This window comes from Labeo rohita, chromosome 7 (genome assembly GCF_022985175.1).
Source record: "Labeo rohita strain BAU-BD-2019 chromosome 7, IGBB_LRoh.1.0, whole genome shotgun sequence".
Taxonomy (NCBI): domain Eukaryota; kingdom Metazoa; phylum Chordata; class Actinopteri; order Cypriniformes; family Cyprinidae; genus Labeo; species Labeo rohita.
The window spans coordinates 5784785-5805920 of NC_066875.1; the positions used below are offsets into that span (position 1 = coordinate 5784785).

The 21136-nt window shown below is 35.1% G+C and overlaps 1 protein-coding gene across 1 annotated transcript; it reads right to left on the reverse strand.

Moving 5' to 3' along the window:
* Positions 1 to 3374: 3374 nt before the first annotated feature.
* On the reverse strand, positions 3375 to 19556 carry hnf4b (hepatic nuclear factor 4, beta). The gene is made up of 11 exons (XM_051115456.1): positions 19142 to 19556; positions 18576 to 18584; positions 15920 to 16103; positions 14618 to 14712; positions 12358 to 12461; positions 9372 to 9512; positions 9186 to 9273; positions 8854 to 9006; positions 6055 to 6315; positions 5248 to 5367; positions 3375 to 4074 (listed from the first exon to the last, which is right to left on the reverse strand). Exons 1-11 carry the CDS (start codon positions 19245 to 19247, stop codon positions 3944 to 3946), a joined length of 1392 nt encoding a protein of 463 aa, XP_050971413.1. The 5' UTR covers positions 19248 to 19556; the 3' UTR covers positions 3375 to 3943.
* Between the last annotated feature and the right edge of the window lie 1580 nt (positions 19557 to 21136).

Here is a 21136-nt window from a genome sequence, read left to right on the forward strand (position 1 = left end):
TACAAAAGTGTACCTTTTGAAAAAGCACTGCCCCATTGAGAGCTTTACCCTTTTTCTGAGAATGTTGGAAATCTATGTGAAATTAATATTAACAATAATAAATAATGTCACTGGCTTGCCAAAAGTGGTGGCGAAATCAGGTTATCCTTCCAGCAGAAACTCACAGGCCCTGCCAATAATTACAGTAACATCCGAAAAAGAAGAAACCTGGTTTTACAAGTCTCACAGAAGCAAGACTTCAGGTCAATAAGTGCGACGACATGCTGAAAGACCCGGTTTGTGCTAATGCGGACTGTGTGGTTTGTCGTTTATTCAATCTGTTTTCCGATGACAGCAAAGACAGAACTGAAGCAGCATGGAAAAGCCCAGGGAAGAGCACAGAGAAAGGGGTGTGAAAAGCAGCCAGCTGGAAATAAGCAGAGCTCCCTAAGTTCTTGGAGAATGTTGAATGGCTTTTCAACACCAGTCAGTAGCCCTGTATAACTATGAAGAAAGAGGTGTCTATCCACTTGAATGAAACCTGTGGGTCATTCTTAGCAAAACACAAACTAAACTGTTATAATACAAGAAGAAAAACTCTTTTTTTCACTGTTGTATGTAAAAGCGATGACAAATGTGCAGTGATACTGGATAATAGAATGTGTGTCACAAATGGTTTAAATTATTGCACCACAGAAAAGCTAAATTTTGTCATGACAGGCTTAAATTGCACAAGACTGGTAACAACCAATGGGTCAAGGTTTGGCAGGTTAGCATGGTCAGGTTAGCCCTTGCTGGTAGATACTGTAAGTACACCATTTGGATTAAAACACAATTCTTTCGCCACAGAGCAATGTACTGTGACGGTCGTTTTTTAGGCCAAAACGTAGAAAGGAGTGGGTTTTTAAATGGGTTTTCTGGTTAAATGCCTAAAATGAGTGTTGGGGGAAATGCATTACAAGTAACGCAAGTTATATAATCAGATTACTTTTTTAAAGTAACTAGTTACTTAAAAAACATTACATGTAAATGTACAAGAAAATATTTTAGTTATTTTTTCAAATAAGCAACAGAAGTTTTGTTTTCCCATTATTCACTCACACCTCTCCTGTCTAATGTTGAGAAGAATTATGGGTGAGGTGCAGAGACAGAGGTACTTTCTTTAAGCAGAGGTTTAGTAATTTCACTTTTGGTGTGAAAGGGCCTTTACAATTGCCTAAAATATAACTTTTGTGGCTTTTTTCATTAAAAAACAATAAAGCAAGCCTAGCCTAGGTGACAAAAAGTAACACAAAAGTAATGTAATGCATTACTTTCCATAAAAATTAGGCTAATTGAGTAATGCAATTAGTTACTTTTTTATAGAGTAATGCAATATTGTAATGCATTAATTTTAACAGTAACTTTTTCCAACACTGTGTAAAATAAGGTCTGTGGTGAACACAAGCTTGAGATACTTTCATGTTTTGTTCTACGACATAAAAAACAAAGTTTTTTTTAAAGCTTTTGTCTTGAAAAAGGCAGCTGTTAAATGTCTAAATGGGACTACAGATGTTGTCTGTTGTCGAAAATGTTTTTTAAATAAAGACTGAACGATGGTTATGTTGAAATCATGTGATGTAGTTTGTTTGTGTAGTTTGTTTATAACCTATCACCCATTTAGCTTTTGGCTTCTGCCAAATGAATTTGTTTAAAAAAAAAAATTCTCAGTCACAGAAAGCCAATGAAAAATCCTATTGGGATTTGGCCAAGAAAATCTGGGTGATGCTAACAAAAATGGGGTACAAAAATGCGTAACTGCAAGTATTTTATTTACAGCCACTCACAAGCAGATCTTTTGCCAATCTGACGTTCTGGGTGGCTTTCAAAAAACATGAAATGAATTATTGTCCTTTGAATTGGAATCTGAACTGGATTACAAACACGCTCGCAACAGGTTTTTAGTACTCACAAAATATGTGACCTACTTACTGCTATAATAAAAAAAAAAAAAAAAACTGGTAATTTATGGACTCCTGTTATGGACATGTTATCCTGTTATGATTTCTGTCTGTTCATTATTGCATGAATGCATCTAATTCACAGTGCCTATGGCAATACCATAGTAACATGGTGGCAGTTTTTTTATTTTATTTTGCTAGCTGGTGACATGTCTTCACAGGTGAGGAGAAAATTGTATTGAACTTGGCACAATTAAAGCATTACTCATGCATTAGCAATGATTAGATTTGCAAGTGTGTGTGTGTATGAAATACTGGTTTGACAAAAAAAAAAAAAAAAACGGAGGTACTAAGTGTTAGCAACTGTAGGTATTTGGGCAGATCCTCTCGTTGTGGCTACTGTTGCCAGGGGGGGCAAATATTTCTTGTTCCATCTCTTTATTGATGTATAGCCGCCCACTAAGACCCTCTGCTGTTGGTGAGTCAGACTATCCCTCCTGAACTCCTGACCAGCACAGCTGGTAACTTTAACTTGTTTCTAACCTACCAAGGGAGGGAGAAATAAAAAGTGAGGCTCTTAAAGGCACAGTCCACCCAAGAATTTCACCCTTGTGCCACTGTGTATTTCTTTTTGAAACACAGACACAATAAAAGATATTTGTGACATATCTTTTAAAAGATATTTGTGATATCTGGACACCAATTGTAAGTACCACAGGTATATTTGTAGCAATAGCCAACAATACATTGTATGGGTCAAAATGATTGATTTTTCTTTTATGCCAAAAATCATTAGAATATTAAGTAAATATCTTGTTCCATTAATCAAGATATTTTGTAAATTTCAAAACTTAATTTTTTGATTAGTAATATGCATTCTATGCAACTCTATTTGGACAACTTTGTTGTCACAACAAGGTGAGTTTTTTTAATATATTGATTTTTTCGCACCCTCAGAATTAAAATTTTTGGGTGGATTATTCATTTAATCATCTTGAATTGCTCCTCGAATTAGTTTTGTCCTCTTTGTAGTTTTTGTAAGTAAAGTTTTGTTTAAATGGGATATTTTTTTCCACAGTTTGTTCTAGTATGACTTGTTCTAAATGCATATTACTGGAAAAATAAGTCAAGAAAAATAATCGCTCTTCCTGACACGGGGAAAGCATCCTCTTGAATAATAATAATAAGCATTTGGCGCCCTCTGGTGAGCATTTTTCTACATGTACTGGTCGAATTTATTCTAGCTTGCATCGTCATAGCCGGGTTTCCTTTCTAAAAAAAAAAATCACTAAAAACTAAATCTAACATTAACTGAAAAACATGCAATTTTTTTAAAATAGGCCTGATAGAAACAAACATATGATGCAATGAGAAAAAAAAAAGTTTTTTCTTTTAAACAATTTTCACTCAGAAGCTGCTTGTAAATTTCACAAATAATTACAAAGAAATGGCAAATAATACATAGAAATGTGAAATTTTATTTTCTTGTAAAACCTACTCCAATTATCTGTTTTATTTACAACAACAAACAACGACAAAAATCATTTTCTACAGTGTATGATATGATAACAAAACAATGAAGGCCTACAGAAAATCACTATGATATATTCAAATGGAAAGAAAAACTAAAAAAAAAATCAAGCAGCCCTGTTTAAGGCAGACCAACCCTCATGTGTTTGACATCTGGTATCTGATTGAACCATGAACCCATGAGAGTTGTTGAATTGTAAGGTTTATGCATGCGCCCTGCCATGTCACCATCCAATAAATTAGGCAATCATTTACCAGTGATCTCAATAAAAAAAAAAATATTTATATACTGCATGGAGGTTTTTTATTGTGTTAATTTTTCACTCGCATTAAAATTTCAACACTGTTAGATTTTAACACTTATTAAGCATTACTCATATATGTAAAATATAATGACTCCTTGTCCTCAGTTTCGTGTGTTTATCAGCAGAGGTCATAAGTACTGTATATAAAGTTATTCATGTCTGTTTAACTGAGGACCTTTATACATGTGGTTAAAGGCACGTGTGGACAGTGGGCATGGCGAGACTGCTGGACATTTCTCTTGGCATGTCTGCTGCTTGTCCATGTGTGAAGACCTCAGGGCTGGTGTGTGTGGGTAGCAGGGGATCTTCAGACAGAGCTGCTGCATTCAAAAGGTCAGAATGATAAAAGTGACATTAATAATGCAAATACTGAAGTAATGAAGATGCTTTGAAACTATGTGTGAAAAATGCAATAAAGGTGGCCTTAACTACTATGTACTTACAGCAAAAAATAAGTACAATGTACTTTTTGTTTTTATATTGTATTGCAAAACACTTTTTTTGGTTAGGGACAGATTATACAAACTTAAAATTGTGAGATATAAACAATTCTGAAAAAAAAACAAAAACAAAAAAAACTGAATTCAGGATGTGAACTCAGAATTCCAAGAAAAAAGGCAAAATAGGGAAAAGTAAATTCAGAATTCTGATAAAAAAATTCTAAATTGTGTGATATAAAAAAGTTATTGTGAGATAAAAAGTACTTAAAAATGTATTTTAATAATAAAGTATTTTAATAATATAAGAAGGCAGAGTATGTGCCTATATATCAGAATTCCATCACTTAATTTCTATGTATGTATGTATGCATGTATTATATTTATTTATTTATTTATCTATCTATCTATCTATCTATCAATCAGAAACTAGAATTGGGCATATATAATGACCACCAGCCAAAGTTCAAGATTTCAGCTTTTCAAGCTTTATACTTCCTTATACTTATCATATGGCTTTATTTGACTTATATGTCTATAGTTCATGGGTCATATGGACTAATTTTATGCACTCTAGGAAAAGCATCAGTAGAGAATAGATAAAGTACTGTTAATTATCGGCCAGAACCTTTGCGGACATTTCCTTTAACGCTTGAAGACAATGCAGTAATTCAAAAAACAGGTAAAACACCCATGAAACAGTATATTACCGGTATACTGGACTTGGTGCAGGATTTACTTTGAAACAATTTTCATTTTTTCACAAGCAATTACATATACGCTGCAAGAATCAATGAATTAAACATGGAATTTTTCTAAACTTTGTTTCATCTATGGTATATCTTGTTACAGTTTTGACTGTTTGGCTCAAGAAGCTCCTAGTCACTGCTTTCATCATATGGAAAACAGCAGCATGGACATCATGCAAAACATCTTTTTTTATGTTCCATGGAGGTACAAAGGTTTGGTATGACATAGAATGCTGATTTTTGGGTGAACTATGCCTTTAAACTTTATAGGATTCACAGTTCGACTACTTGTGCTTGCGATACTCACAGGAGGGTACAGGAAGGATCACGGATGTGAAGTTAGGCATTGGGATATGCTCCGTCAGTATTCCTCTGGAGAGGACAGACTCTGCAGCTGTGGTGAATATAAGTGGCTCAGGATTTGACTCTACAGAAAGGCAAAAAAAGTTACTGTTTTATTTCATTTTCAGCCGGTTCATACTTTAACTGCAGGTAAGTCAGAAAGAGCCTCCATTCCCTCAGAGAACTAATGGTGGGCCTTATCTTAAGCCCGGGAGCTTAGACTGAGACAGATGGACTCTGGACCCAGATCTCCTATGGAATCTTAACCAGCTCTGAGTTCACTGAAGTTTATGCTGGAGAAAGTCTACATTAACTGCTCACCTAAATCCAAGAGTTTATATACTGATCCTAAATCAGCAGTATGGCAACACAGAGGAACATTTTATAGTTCAGGAGAGTTTAATGAATTCGCAGCTATCTTAGACTTTTGATTGAATTTTGATTGGATGTTCCTCCTAAAATTTCTTGAGAGAAATAAACATAAAGGAGAGACAATTTCTGACTTACAGTAAAAAGGTTTTTTTTTTTTGTTTTAATTGAAGTACACTACAAGTGAAGTGCACTTCTTATTCTTAAAAATTTAATGAGAATATAATCATTTCATAAAATGATTAAGAGATCCTTGATATTGAATTGCAGAGTCTGAGTGAGGAGGAAACTCTGGGAAGCGCAAGACTTCAGCAATGTCTTAATTTGCTTGCCATTTAATCTCATGGCTGACTAGGAGAAATAATTGAGATCTCATTTGTGATTTTCACATTTGGTTTTATACCTGAGGCTGGCAGTGCTTCAGATCCTCTGCTTGCTTCTCCCAGGAGCATCTCCATCAGCAGGCTGTCCACATTGGCTTTGCCCAGGAGACGCATCAGCTGCAGCTGCTCCACCATCTGCCAGGCCACACTCTGGAGTGTGGTCAGCAACAACAACAGCTCCCCAAACCGGCCTCGCTGCTCGCTCGTGGCCTCGTCCAGCAGCACCTGGGCCTGGAATCGCAGTCGGCGCACTGCCTGAGCAAACTGCAGGCCAGGACAGTCTGAAACACAGACCGGGTTCAGTGACATGGTGGAAAACAAAGTCCACTCAGAGATGTATCAAGATTAGCTGAGATTACATTTGTCATTACGTGCATGGATTGGATAACTGAGATTTATATTTGCATGTCTGTCAGCACTTCTGTGAAAATGTATATTTGCCATTTAATAAGAAACAATCTCAGACAGATTTTTAAACTCTTTGGACAGACGAATGGGCGGGGGGGGGGAGCTAAATTTTTTGTTTTGTTTTAATTCAATACATTACTTCACATTTCTTTGTATTTTTTTTTACTAAACTTACTACCAATGTCTGAGTGAAAATATTTTCTACATCTTTTTCTACATCTTTTTGTTTAGGTAAAATTAGTTACACAGGTAACATATACTATATAAAATAATTTGCAATTTAAATTTCAAGAAAATGTATGAAAATGTATAAAACTGGCCAAAAATATATGCTAAATATATGCTGTAAACAGTAAAGCTCAATTAAATATATTTTTGAATTCTACGTTGGCTTGAGAAAGCCTAGCCTGAAAGTTCCCTGGTGAAAAAAACAGCATATGCTGGTAGGTATGTTTTGATGCTGGAATGCTGGTTAGGTAGGTTTTGATGCTGGTTTAAGCTGGTCCTTTGCTGGTTTGTGCTGGTTATTTGCTGGTTTTTGCTGGTCATGTTGCTGGTCAAGGACCAGCATAAACCAGCAAAGGAACAGCTTAAACCAGCATCAAAACATACCTACCAGCATATGCTGGTTTTTTCACCAGGGTTTGCCTTTCCCTGGATTAGATAGATATTGCTAGATTGTCTCTAGCATGAATAGCATGTTACTAACATGTTGTTAACATGATTAACAAGTTACTGGCATGTTTCTAGCCAAAGTTACTAGTAAATATTTGCCATGATTAGCATATAGTTAGCATGCTGCTAGAATGATAAACATGTTAGCATGTTGTTACAATGTTTCTAACATGATTAGCACATTGATTGCATGTTTTTTTTACCGTGATTAACATATTTCAAACATGATTAGCATGTTACGAGCATGTTGTTAGCATTATTAACAAGTTACTAGCATGTTTATAGCATGATTAACAAGTTACTAGCATGTTTCTAGCATGATTAGCATATAGTTAACATTTTGCTAACATGATTAGCATGTCACTAGCATGTTGTTAGTATGATTAACAAGTTACTAGCATGTTTTTAACATGATTAACAAGTTACTAGCATGTTTTAACATGATTAGTATCTTACTAACATGTAAACATGATTAGCATGTTGTTAGCATGTTTAAGTTACTAACATGTTTTAACATGGTTAACTTGTTACTGGCATGTTGCTAGCATGATTGGCATATAACTAATATGTTGCTACCATGATTAGCAAGTTGATAGCATGTTGTTAGCATGACTTGCAAGCTACTAACATGTTTTAACATGGTTAACATGTTACTAGCATATTGTTAGCATAATTGCAATGTTACTAGCATGTTGCTAGCATGATTAGCAAGTTACTAGACTGTTGTTAGCATTATTAAGTTATTAGCATGTTTTAACATGGTTAACTTTTATAGCATGTTGCTAGCATCATTGTCATGTTATTGGCATGTTTTTAGCATGATTAGCAAGTTAGTAGCATGTTGTTAGCATGAATATTAAATAACTAGCATGTTGTTATACGATTAACATGTTACTATGTTAGCATTATTAAAAAAAAAATCTGTAAAAATATATGCTAAATATATTTTGTAAACAGTAAAGCTCAATTAAATATATTTTGGAAATTAAATATACTATTGAAATACATGTAGTTTCTACCTTCATATGCCAAAATGAAAACTAGATTTATAATGATTGAGTAATGTTAATTAATTAATTAACATTAATTGTGTGGAACGTTCCTCACAATTTTTTGTGTTTGTGTCTTTGTTTTGTGTTTTTGTGTAATGTTTAATGTGTTTCTTCCGACATAAAGTTTTTCTTCAAATGTGACATATCTTAATGTATTTTCTTGTATTGAAAGTGTATGGAGGGAAAATTATATTTTTAAATGCTTTAAATAAATAAATAAATAAATATATTTTTTTAAATATACAAAAATATTTAAAAAAGACAAAAACTTAAACATAAACATATTTTGCAATATATTTTAGCAAATATAGTTTTGGGCTAATATCTATTTAAATTCTGCATATTTATATTTACCCCAACACATATATGTTAAACAAGATTTTTGAATATATATAGCACATGGGGACAAAAATAGCCAACCTCTGCTGAAACCAAGTAAATTAAACAAAGCAAATCCTACTGACCAACGTGGCTCCACTCTTATAATCAGACCTGCAGGCCAGCAGGTAGGAAAGTCTAGAACTCAACAGTCCACGCCAGCACGTCCCAGATATTAATAGATCCCCATAAAACATCATGACACCAAAGGAGACAGTACAACCAAAGAGTGCCAGGAACAAGTGCAGACGCTCCTGGCACAGACAGAGAGTTTGACTGGGAACACAGCGATGATCCCTGACTAACCTGGGGCGAAGAAGACGATGGTTTTGAGACAGACAAATTCAGTGTCTGTGATGTTCAGCTCTTTCAGAGGTCTCACCAGCTCTTCCAGGATACGAGTTGCTACCTTGGACATCTCCTGCTCAGTGCCTCGGACAGGAATGATGAAGTCGTTACCTGTACAAATATAGTATTAAATATAGTAATTGTCACATTCGAGTCATACAGTAAATAAATAGTACGTTAATGTATTTTAATCATTTATTAAATACATACAATATGTTTACATCATGAAAATGTGGTGCATAACAGGACTGGCCCATTTTGAAGCGAACCCAATCCAGCCACTCACTCACCCAGCAGGATGATGTCATTGTAGGGCAGCGAACGTCGTGCCACGCCTAAGATGAGGTGCTCAGCGGAGTGAGCTCTTAACAGTGCCACCTGCACAAACGAACACATCAACACAACACACTCAGTGCCTGCCACAGACAGGAAGTGACAGCTCATGATCACACAAACACGGTCAGGAACAGGCCTACCCTGTCATCCACCGAGAGCTCACAGAATTCAGGAATGCGTTTGGCCCATTCCACTAGGAGCAGGAGCTGCTGTTTCATGGATTCACACACGTCACCCACGCCGGCTATCTTCTTGGTGTTGATGTCCCTCTGGGAGGGGTTCTGCAGGGGGCAGTAGTTGAAGTAGTTTAGTTACATTTGCATTTATGCTTCTACCAGATGCCTTTATCCAAAGTGACAATAGAGGAGAATAAGCAATTTGTCTAAGAGTGAGCAGTATTTGCATGTTTATTAGAAAGCTAGATTAGGAGAAAGCTAACGCAGAAGAGAAATTCAAAGAAGAGGATTTTCTGTTTTGTTTAGCAAGTGCATTGATTAAAGGTTGTGGAATGTGTTTTCAGTGTGTTTCTTGAAAGTTGTGTGATGGTTAAGTAGTTCAAATAGAGGTTGGCAGCTCATTCCACCAGAGAGAAGCAGAGAGGGTGAAGGTTTTAGAAAGTGATTTTGTGTGGTGGTTCTAAACATTTTTAATGTAATATCCAAGACTGTACAGTACACTTGTTGAAGGTGATAAAAATAGATATCTTGATTTTTAGAAGTTTTATCTTATTTTCATGCTTGTTTTGTCAAAAATGACCAACTTGCATTAGATCTTTAGGGCCCAAGCACCGATGGTACAAGGACCCTTTTTGAATTGCTCAGATTCTTCTTCTGCTTCTCCAAAATGATTCTCATGAAACTTTGCACACATGCCAAAAGTGGTAAAAATTTACATCTGATATGGGTTTCAGATATGGGTGTGGCAAAATATCTCAATAACGCCACCTATAAAATTTTAACGAAGTGCCCCTCGAGCTATGTTTCACATACGTGTACCGAATTTGGTAGACACATGTAACACACCAATACCTACAAAAAAGTCCCTCAGTACAAAGTCTGAAACCGAACATGAAGTCTGTTATTTTGAATTTTCTCTGCAAGTTTTGTGCTGTTTTTTGCCATTTTTAGGCATTGTATTTAAACAAACTCTGCCTAGACATTTAAACAGATTAACACCAAATTTGGTCTGTGTAATCTGAAGCCCTTTGTGATGTTAAAATGTGAAGATCTTGAATTTCCATTGAAAGGTGTTTCCGTGGTGGCCGGACAACAACTTCAGTGTTTCGCCGTGAAAAGGAAGCTGCTATAATTCAGGCATACAATGTCTAATCTGCACCAAAATTCACGTTTGATAAGACTCCTGACCTGAAATTCGGTAGACATATGTAATACACCAATACAAAAAAGTCCCTCAGTACAAAGACTGAAACCCAACAGGAAGTCTGTTATTTTGAATTTTCTCTGCAAGTTTTGTGCCTTTTTTTGCCACTTTTCAGCTTGTATTTAAACAAACAAATCCTAGAGATTTAAACACATAAATATCAAATTTGATCAGTGTAATCTAAAGCCCTTTGTGGCGTCAAGTTGCGAAGATCTTAAGTGTTTGTTGAAGGGCGTGTCCATGGCGGCCTGACAAATTTCGATGTTTCGCCATGAAAAAGGAAGTTGTTATAATTCAGGCATACAATATCCAATCTGTACCAAAATTCACATTTGATAAGACTCCTGACCTGAATAGATCTACATGCCCATGACCACATTCAGTTATAGTCATAGCGCCACCTGCTGGGGCAACAGGAACTCCTCACAGAGATTTATAGACATTTTATTTGGCCAGTCTTATCCAAAGGCATTTGCAATGTTAAATTGCGAAGATCTTGAGTTTTCATTTAATGGCGTGTTCGTGGCAGCCTGACAAAGTTTGATGTTTCGCCATGGGAATAGAAGGTGTTGTAGCTTAGCCATACAATGTCCGATCTGCCCCAAACTTCACACGTTCTGGAGTCCTGGCCTGAGGACATCTAAAGGCCAATATTCAGTTATTATCATTGCGCCACCTGTTGGCAACAGGATATGTCATGCTTTGCACTAACTCAAGCATACCCTGTTCAATCTGCACCAAACAGCGCTGGCCTAAAGACATCTACATGCCAATATCCAGATATAGCCATAGCGCCACCACCTGGTAGCAGGAACTATGGCACAAGTAAATCACTTTGACATATTCCTTTTATATTTACCACTTTAAATCCATTTTGCCCACTGTTCGCTGTTTTCCAAAAGCCACTGGGTGGTGGTGAGCCTGAGGGCACTTTCAAGGCTGCTTGCAGCTTTAATTTGAACTTGTTTTCGTTCAATTACCACAGGTTTTGTACTTCTGTTTTAAACTGATCTGTCATAGTTTTGAGTGAAAAAGGATTTATTCGTGGGTAAGTTTCACTCAAAAATCAAGGTCTATCCCTGCTGAAAAACAGCATATGCTGGTTAGGTATGTTTTGAAGCAAGGCAGCTGGTTTGAGCTGGTCCTTAGATGGTCATGAGCTGGTTGAAGATGGTCATGTACTGGTCCTATGTTGGTCCTAAGTAACTGCTGCTCAGGACCAGCTCAGCTTAAACCAGCTCATGACCAACTAAGGACTAGCTTAAACCAGCTGCTATGCTTCAAAACATACCTGACCTGCATATGGGGGATAAGTTGACCAATCAGTCATAGAAACAATGTTTTGTAAGTTGGCCATTTCTGAATCTCCAAAATGCCCAAAAAAGTACAAAAATGATTTATTTATTTATAGTAGTCAGCATTTGAAGTGTATGAAGAAAACCTTTCATCAAAGTTGTCCTAAAACCAAAACAATACCCATTTTGATTAACTTTTTTAATCCACTTTAAAAGCTGACTACTGTATGTATTAATCTGGTCATACCCTGTGTGAACAAAGTTAGTATGTTTTACTCCAATGCTCTAAATAGCATTTTTGGGAAAAGATAACCCTTTCTGGGTCAAAATGACCTGAACACAACATGAAGATTAAACCAATTTAAGCCATTTGAGGTCAAATGTCCCCTAATAGTTGTCTCACTGTACTGTTTACTCTTAAAGTGTATTGATGTTTTGAAAGTAAGCTCACCTGATGAGTGCAAGCCTCTGCCTGCATCAGCACATCAATGGTGAGAGTCCCAACGCCTTGACCTTCTCTACGACAGCTGATACGGTCACGCTCATTCTGAACAGCTACGAGACACAAACATAAATTGATTAAAAATAAAAATATCAATTTAACTAATGTGCATCCTTATAGAAAACAGATAACAGTCTAGCCAGTGGATGCACTTTGATTAAGAATAGTAAAAATTATTTAAAATATTAAGGTTTCTACACAGTTATTGCCACAGTGTGACACCCTTGTAAAAAAAGTGTGCTTAATTGTACTAAATGTGTACTTGTAGTACACTTTAAATTTCAAAAGCACCATTTTTAAAAATAAAATTGGACTGTTTCTTAAAACACTTAGTACACCTTTAAAAAGTAATGCCAAGTTAAAAATGTTACTTTGAAGTACGTTTAAAATCATTGTTTTAATAATTGTGTTGTGCTTTAAAGAAGTAGCTGAAAAACATACTAAAGCACATTATTATAATTTTAACCGCAGTGTGTTATTTGATATTACATTTAATATTAATTTTTTTTTTTTTTTTTTTTTTTGCAGTTTCATCACTACAAAGGTGTAATTACAAGAACTTTTAAATACATGACATACAAGCTTAAATAGAAATGACATTAAAGTACATTTTAGTTTAGGGTAATTCCATGCAAAGGTCAACCTTAATATGAAAAATAAAGTTTTTACCAAAGGTTTTTACTATACTGATAGCACAAATGTCAACATTTGGTGTTTCAAATATCCATGTGAGGTCTCTCTTAAAGTTTTTAAATAATTTTTTTTTTTTTTTTAACGTTTAGTGCATGATTTTCCTTAGTCTGGTAAGTGGTATTTTCAGGCTTGTCACATCCATAACACTACATATTCCTCATAAATAGACAAATCAAAATTTAAATTAAGTAACAATTATATGTTCTGTGAAGAGCCATCACTTCTCTATTTGTTGGGTATTATTGTGTCTGGTTTGTGCATTTGTATGTAGTCTCTCAAAAACGGTGCCCTTTTTTGTCACCTCTATAATGCATGATTATTTCCCTTTTTTAGCATAGAAAACTTGTGCATAAACTGATATTTTTCTGATGTTTAGATCAACAATGGTTTATTAAAATATAAACAGATGATTCAGTATATTGGTAACACATACATTCTCTAAGCATTCATATGTCACATCCATAACGCAAAATGTCTCATCCATAACGCTGGATTTGCCAATTTAATTTACCAATGCTTGTTACTACACTTTAACTATTTTTTCAAATATAATAGAAGTAATTATGAAATTGCATATAAATATATATATATATATAAATATATACTATTATTAAGTGCTACTTAAGTGGACAAAAACATTCAGCTAACTGTAATATAATAAAATTTAGATTATAATACATTTTCATTTAATTGCCATTAACATGCAATTAAGCGTTTGAAAGCATTACATTTAGTTCACACTTACTTGTTTGCAAATGTTGTTTTAAAGTGTATTATTTCTGTAATAATTATTTTTAAATATGCTAATGTGTACTTTCATTTTCACAAGGGCAAGTAGCATTTAGACGGTTAATTGTACACTTTTCTTCAATATCAGTATTATTATATTAAAGTGGATATAAGTACAATTTGATTTATGTGCACAAACCTGAGACAATATGCAACATTTTCAACCAAATCATCGAGTCTCACTGACAAGCTGTAGAAAGTGAAAAAAGCTACAGGTGCATCTTACTCAAAGAAAACTACGACTTTAAAGAGACATTGATAGTACCTACACCTGAGTCTCTTTGTGGCATTATTATTAATTCAATATTACTTTATCTCTGGAGGCATGTGCTACTTATCCTACTGAATGCACATGCTCTATTCTATAGATGGAAAGGACACTGTGAAAGGTGCATCTATAAAACAATATTTGACAGGATGTCTTGGACTCTTGGCTCAGAACAATCCCTTTATAAAGTTTTAATCATTGGCCCAGATACTTTATATTGTTTCTTTGCTTTTCACCTTGAGAGTATATTAAAATTTATATGATGGTTTTGGGAATTGCCTTACTGTAATAGTTTGAGCTCAACCAGCTGTTCAGAGTGAGATGCAGACATTCATAAGTATTGGGATAAGTCCAATAACTCAATTAGTTTATATGCAGGCCTAGTCCAGATCTGCGACCTTGAAGAAACACTTTAAACTCTGCTTCATAAACTAAAATGAAATGGACTCATGCTTTTACCTTCTTTCCTCATGCCGGCTCGGAAGCACTTTCGAAGTCTGCAATATCGACATTGATTCCTTTTGTCTTTGTCCACCACACACTGCCTGCTGAACCTTCGCACACAGAGACAGAAATACATAGGCGACTATAATTCTCACATTTGAAGAGATCCAATGAAACACTTCAGGTCATGCTCTTACACATTCTGATGAAGGTGGTCACAGATCACAGATTTTTTTTTTTATAGGACACAGACTTTGTGATCATTTATAGATGGGCTTCTGCCACAAAGACAATATGTGTATCCAGTGGAAATGTGAAATAACATTTCTCATGTACAAACTGACCTGTGATATTGTACAGGATTGTATACGTATATAGAATACATTTTTTATTGGTTGCATTATTAATAATACTATAAAATACATATAAAATATAAAAAAATGCTAACTGTTTTTTGTAAATTGCATTAAATAGTTTAATTAATTAAATAGTTTAAGTTATTTTTAGTATTATTATTAAGGTTTTGAATTAGCTTTTTTATTTTTATATTTTCTTAAATTGAATTTTATATGTTTAGTAAGTTTTAGCTTTTATTTATTTTCAGTTTTAGTGCTTCATCTTTCATTTCAATTAGTTGCAAAGGTAGAATTTCTAAATGTTTTAATTTAATTTGTTATTTTTATTTCAGCTTTATATAAATCAACAAAAATATTTTAGTTAATGTTACTTTAGTTTAATTCCGATGTTTTATTCATTGCCGCTTCTCATGGGAACCTACATTGGCTTTCATTGTGATTTCAATGCATATTAATTAACAAACAGCATCTGAAAGTAATTCATACTAGCATGTTTAGAGATTAATTAATAAGGAATTCTAAGTATGATAAGGACATTTATGACCCTGAACTACAAAACCAGTCTTAAGTAGCATGGATATATATGTAGCAATAGTCAAAAATAGATTATATGGGTCAAAATTATTGAAGTTTCTTTTATGCAAAAATCATTTGGATATTAAGTAAAGATTGTGTTCCATGAAGACATTTTGTAGATTTCCCATCATAAATATATCAAAACTTAATTTTTAATTAGTAATATGCATTGCTAAGAGCTTCATTTGGACAACTTTAAAGGTGATAGTTGTATCTTGGTCAAATATTGTCCTGTCCTAACAAACCATATATCAATGGAAAGCTTATTTATTCAGCTTCCAGACAATATATTAATCTCAATTTCAAAAAATGGACAATTATGACTGGTTTTGTGGTCCAGGGCCACATATTGTGGATAGGTGTGAATCTGATGGTGAGTTCTCACCTGCATGTGTAGGCATGGTTCTTGCGTACACTCCTTCTGAAGAAGCCCTTGCAGCCATCGCAGCTGGACGCACCATAATGCTTCCCTGTAGCCCTGTCTGCACAGATAGCGCAGAGATTCACGCTGATCTGCTGCGGTGCAGCCACTGGTACTGATGCAGGTGCGTGGCCTGGTATTAGTGGCTCTTCATTGGAAAAAGAATGAACAAAACAGAATTTGACATCTGTAACTCTGACAATGTAGATATTCCACTATTCAAAAATTTGGAGTCAGTAAGATTTTTAAAATATTTTTGAAAGAAGTATCTTATGATCATCAAGATAGCATTTCATTGATAAAAAATTCTGTAAAATCAGCAATATTGTGAAACATTATACAATTAAAAATAATATTTATTCCTGTGATGCAAAGCTGAAAGAAGTGGAAAGAAGTTGAAACGCCCTTTACAAAAAAAAGCTGTATTACACAGAGTTCGCTTGCGCATCACAGAGAATAGACAATAGGAGCGTTGGGATAAAAAGTATATAAATTGTCAATTTGTTTCGAAAATGACAGATCGTGTCGCTAGATGTTCTTCCTCGGCTGGGATCGTTTAGAGCACTTTGAAACTGCATGGAAACTGCATTTTGGAAGTTCAAACTTGAGGGCACAACTGAAGTCCACTCAGTGGAGATAAATCCTAAAATGTTTTCCTCAAGAAACATAATTTCTCATCGACTGAAGAAAGAAAGACATGAATATATTGGATTACAACAAATTATCTGTAAATTTTTGTTCTGGAAGTGAACTTCTCTATTAAGCATACATTTGTAATTTAATGCATACTTGCAAAATAAAAGTTAATTTAGAACATTTTATCAATAATCATCATTACCATCATGAAGGCATTTTAAATTTAAACAGTCTGGCCATAATCCATAATCAATCATCCATAATAACACAGCCTCAAGCAAAAAAGTCCATCCCCTTTTAGCAAGAAGCAACAGTTTATAGTTAAAAACATCTTAATGATTAATTTGCAGCTTGTTAATTGATGGACTGGAGTGGTGTGGATTACTTGTGGATTGTGGTGATGTATTTATCAGCAGTTTGGACTCTCATTCTGACGGCACCCATTCACTGCAGAGGATCCATTGGTAAGCAAGTGATTTAATGCTACATTTAAAACTATTTTTTCCCCATATAAAATACAATTGAGAAAAAATTAACATCAGTCCCCCTGTTGCAAATCCCTGACGTAAATCATTGCAATTCTAACTCAGTGGAGGAAATGTGTCCAATCACCCAGTGGATTATATCCGCTCGGCGTCAGAGTGTCTGTACTTATTACTTTGCGAAAGAGAAACTCCATTTAATTAAACAGGTCAGTGAAAAGACTCCGTCTACTGCTATTTCCCAGGTAATTTCGCAGTGTTAGCTAAAATTTAATTCAATTCCCTCATGTGTTGCATTAAATTGCACTCTGAATTTGATTGCCACCAGTTTGCATCTCAAGCCAGCGAACGTCACATCTTCACTTAGGCGACGCAGGAATAAAGCCTAATGTATGCAAATAATACACTCAGCACTTTAAAGCCACTCAGAGAGGTAATATGCTCTAACATACAGAACGCCTCTGGGTTCAAAGGGCAGTTATATTATATTAAGAGTCTACAATGCTTCTGGCACCCACGCATGTGTGCTTTGGTAAGATGGATCCAGTATGTCTGAATCAGCAGCGCTTCTAATGATTAAAGAAAATGAGATTATAATGGAAAGCAGGAACAGGTTGAAGTGGGGCGCATAGGCTTTTGAAAAGTCCTCTTATGACCAGACAGTAATTGAAATAGCAGCATCTCATGCTATAGGAACTAATGTCATTGTGAAGTTACCTTTTAGTGCCCTGCTCAGTGAGCAAATGGCCTAAACACTCAAGTATGGAAGAGTTTAAAAACGAGAGTGGTTAAACACATGCTCTGCTTGGCTTGCATTGCAGTTCTCCATGTTCATTGGCAGCAGACATGCATACAAACTGCTGACAGACCGCCTTTAAACATTTATCTTTGTGTTTATGTTTTAACTCAACCGTGCATGTAGTGTATATGCAACTCAAATGCAATATCAATCATATTTAAACAAGCCTCCCCTGCTGAAAAGACCAACTTTGCTGGTCAACAGCATAAATTGTGTTTTGGAAGCTGGGCTGGAGAATGGGATGCTACTGCCTCTGTGGGATTGTTAACTAGGTCAATGACGTGACACTCTTTGTTTGTTTTATCTATCAATTTATTTCCATTTCATTTCAAGACTGTCAGGCTGAGACAAATGTCTCAGTGTCACATTAAAAGAATTATGCTCTTTTTATATGTTTATATGTGACCCTGGAACACAAAACCAGTCTTAAGTAGAATGGGTATATTTGTAGAAATAGCCAAAAATGCATTGCATAGATTTTTCTTTTATGCCAAAAATAATTAGGATATTAAGTAAAGATCATGTTCCATGAAGATATTTTGTAAATTTCCTACCGTAGACAAATTAAAGTCATGTGGTATGAAAAAAATTGCAGAAAAAATTAAACAGAAAATGATGAAAATATTAGATAATTTGACTTTTACATCAAGATTCGATCATGTAAACCAAAAATACAAACAGTACAATATCCTTTTCGTTTGACTTGTCTGTACTCAACCACCCTAACTAGCCACAATTTTTTAGTCAACCAGATTCATTAGAAAGATCATGCTGGTTAATATGGCTAAGCTGGTTCACCAACACTAACCAGCATTAACTACGTTCTCAGAACTTTAATGGTTTATCAAGGTTCTCTCAAAATTATTAACAAACAGTAACATTAATAGAATGTTCGTTTATATACTAGTTGGTTCAGAATGTTAGAGAGCATTTAAAAGTATGGTTCCCATAATGTTTGCAAAATGATAAAATGGAATGTTCTCTTAACATTCTTTAAAATGTTTTTTTAAATATTAAAATTACTGTACATTTGGAACATTTATAGAATGTTTGGAAATAACATTTTTATAACATTAACAAAACATTTTTAGAATGTATTTTTGTTAACTAGGTAGGCCAGTTAATCTAAAAAGCAGTTTTTTTTTCAGCAGGATCTTCAAGCATACAACAACATTCATGACGCTTGTCTTCAGAAATCATTACTGTCTTTTTGCGTCAATAACTGGGTAATGAGTCAGTAGACCAAAGGTTAAACTTACCTGTTTGTACAGGGGAGAACACGTAGACTGTCAAACTCCAACATGGTGAATGTGGGGTCCAGGGTTATTCCATAGTCTGTTGCACCCAGGTCAAGTGAAGTCCCAGAGATCTTCATAGTAAAATCGGGATTCGGCCTGTATCAGAGAATCAACAGCACACCGTAAAGCTCACCAGTGTTTCACTCAGCGGCCTGTTAAGTCCATCCGAGATTGTAAACACTTCAGCCTCAGCATATCAGTCCGCTCCTGGATCTATTACTCTGCCCTTTCCTGCCAATGGATTTCAAATGGTGGAATCACATAAGGATCGTTGTTCTGCCATACATTGTCTGCAGCCAGGAACTGAGGATACAGTAATTAATGTCCAAGACTCATCAGAGCTAGACTGATAGAGAGGCTGAGATTTTGCCAAATGTCTATGTGTTTGCTGTTCTCTTATCAGTGGAGAGGGAATCATAAAGGGGAGGGATCTGGATCAGGTAAACATGACTCACTCTTCAGTGGGAAATAACATCAAGCTCATATTTATTGTTCAGTAACAACAGCACAGCATTGCTTTGATTTGCTTTATTTCAGAGGAGGCACCTTAAGGCCTGAGGCCATGAGTAGCGCTGAGGCCTACAGCAAGATCAAACATTTGTAGTGTGAACATAGTGTGAATTTTTTAAAAAGTTTGAGAGGTGTTTTGGTGGCTGAATGCCCATCTTCTTTCTTCAAGAGAACAGCCAGTAGCTTTTATTTTCAAACTTTGCCCTTTTGGTATATTTGCTATCAGGTCAACGGTGCTATTGATCAAAGGCAGCATGATAACATGCTGTTGCGTTACATTCCTTCTCTTTTGCCACATTCAAATTGTATCACATTTGAAGTGATACAATAAGATCAACTTGAGTTCTTTCACCACAGAATGGTATTAGCTATCAACACAGTCAACAAGAAAGCTGTTGAGTACCCCCCAAAACTATCTGAATCCTTAAAGGGTTAGTCAGTAAGTTCTGCAAGTTTCTTTATTCAGTTTTTAAAATTTCTTTAGTTATCTGTTGGTCTTATTTCATACAGTAGCTGCTGTCAGTGTTGCCATGTTTTTCTAGAGACATAAGTGACCTGGTCTGAAAAAGATCAAAATAAGCATATTTACCCGGTTTGAGAATCCTGGTTTTGGGTGGTGGGACATAAACATATTATGCAGTCTGCATAGGGAACCCTCTATATATATTTTGTTAAAATTTTCTATAATGTTCTGCCAAACTGTTACTCGTTTTCATTCGTTGAACCATTTCTACTACCCTTCAACTTCCCTAGTACGTTATTCAAGCACCAAATGACCATCTCATCATAACATTTATGCACTGAATTAAAAATGGTGATATTGTCCTCAAAAATATTAAGATATGTAAACTCTAGACACTTTATTTTCAGAAATTTTTAATGATTTCTTAAGAAAACAAGTCCAAAGTTGCTTATAATAAGCAGAGTCATATTTAAAAATGTCCTGTCTCTTCCAAGCTTTATAATGTTGAGATTTTGAAGTCCAATAAAGTGCATAAATCCATCATAAAAAGTACTCCACAAGGCCTTCTAAAGTGAATTGATGTGTTTGTGTAAGAAAAATATCCATAGGTTTTTTCTTTGCTTTAAACAAAACTGGGTTCTCATGAGATTAGCATGTTCCCACTGGAATTTACGCTATGCCTATGTCCATACATCCGCTGGAGCACAACTCTTTCGTGAATGCACGTATGACAATTAGCGGAAGCTAGAGATTACAGTTTATAAAGTTTTAAATATTTTTCTTACACAAACGATTCACTTCAGAAGGCCTTTATTAACCCCCAGAACTATGTGGAGTACTTTTTATGATGGGTGGATGTGCTTTATTAGACTTCGAAATCTTAACACCCATTCACTGCCATTATAAAGCTTGGAAGAGCCAGGACATTTTTAAATATAACTCCAGTTGTATCCATCTGAAAGAAGAAAGTCATATACACCTAGGATGGCTTGA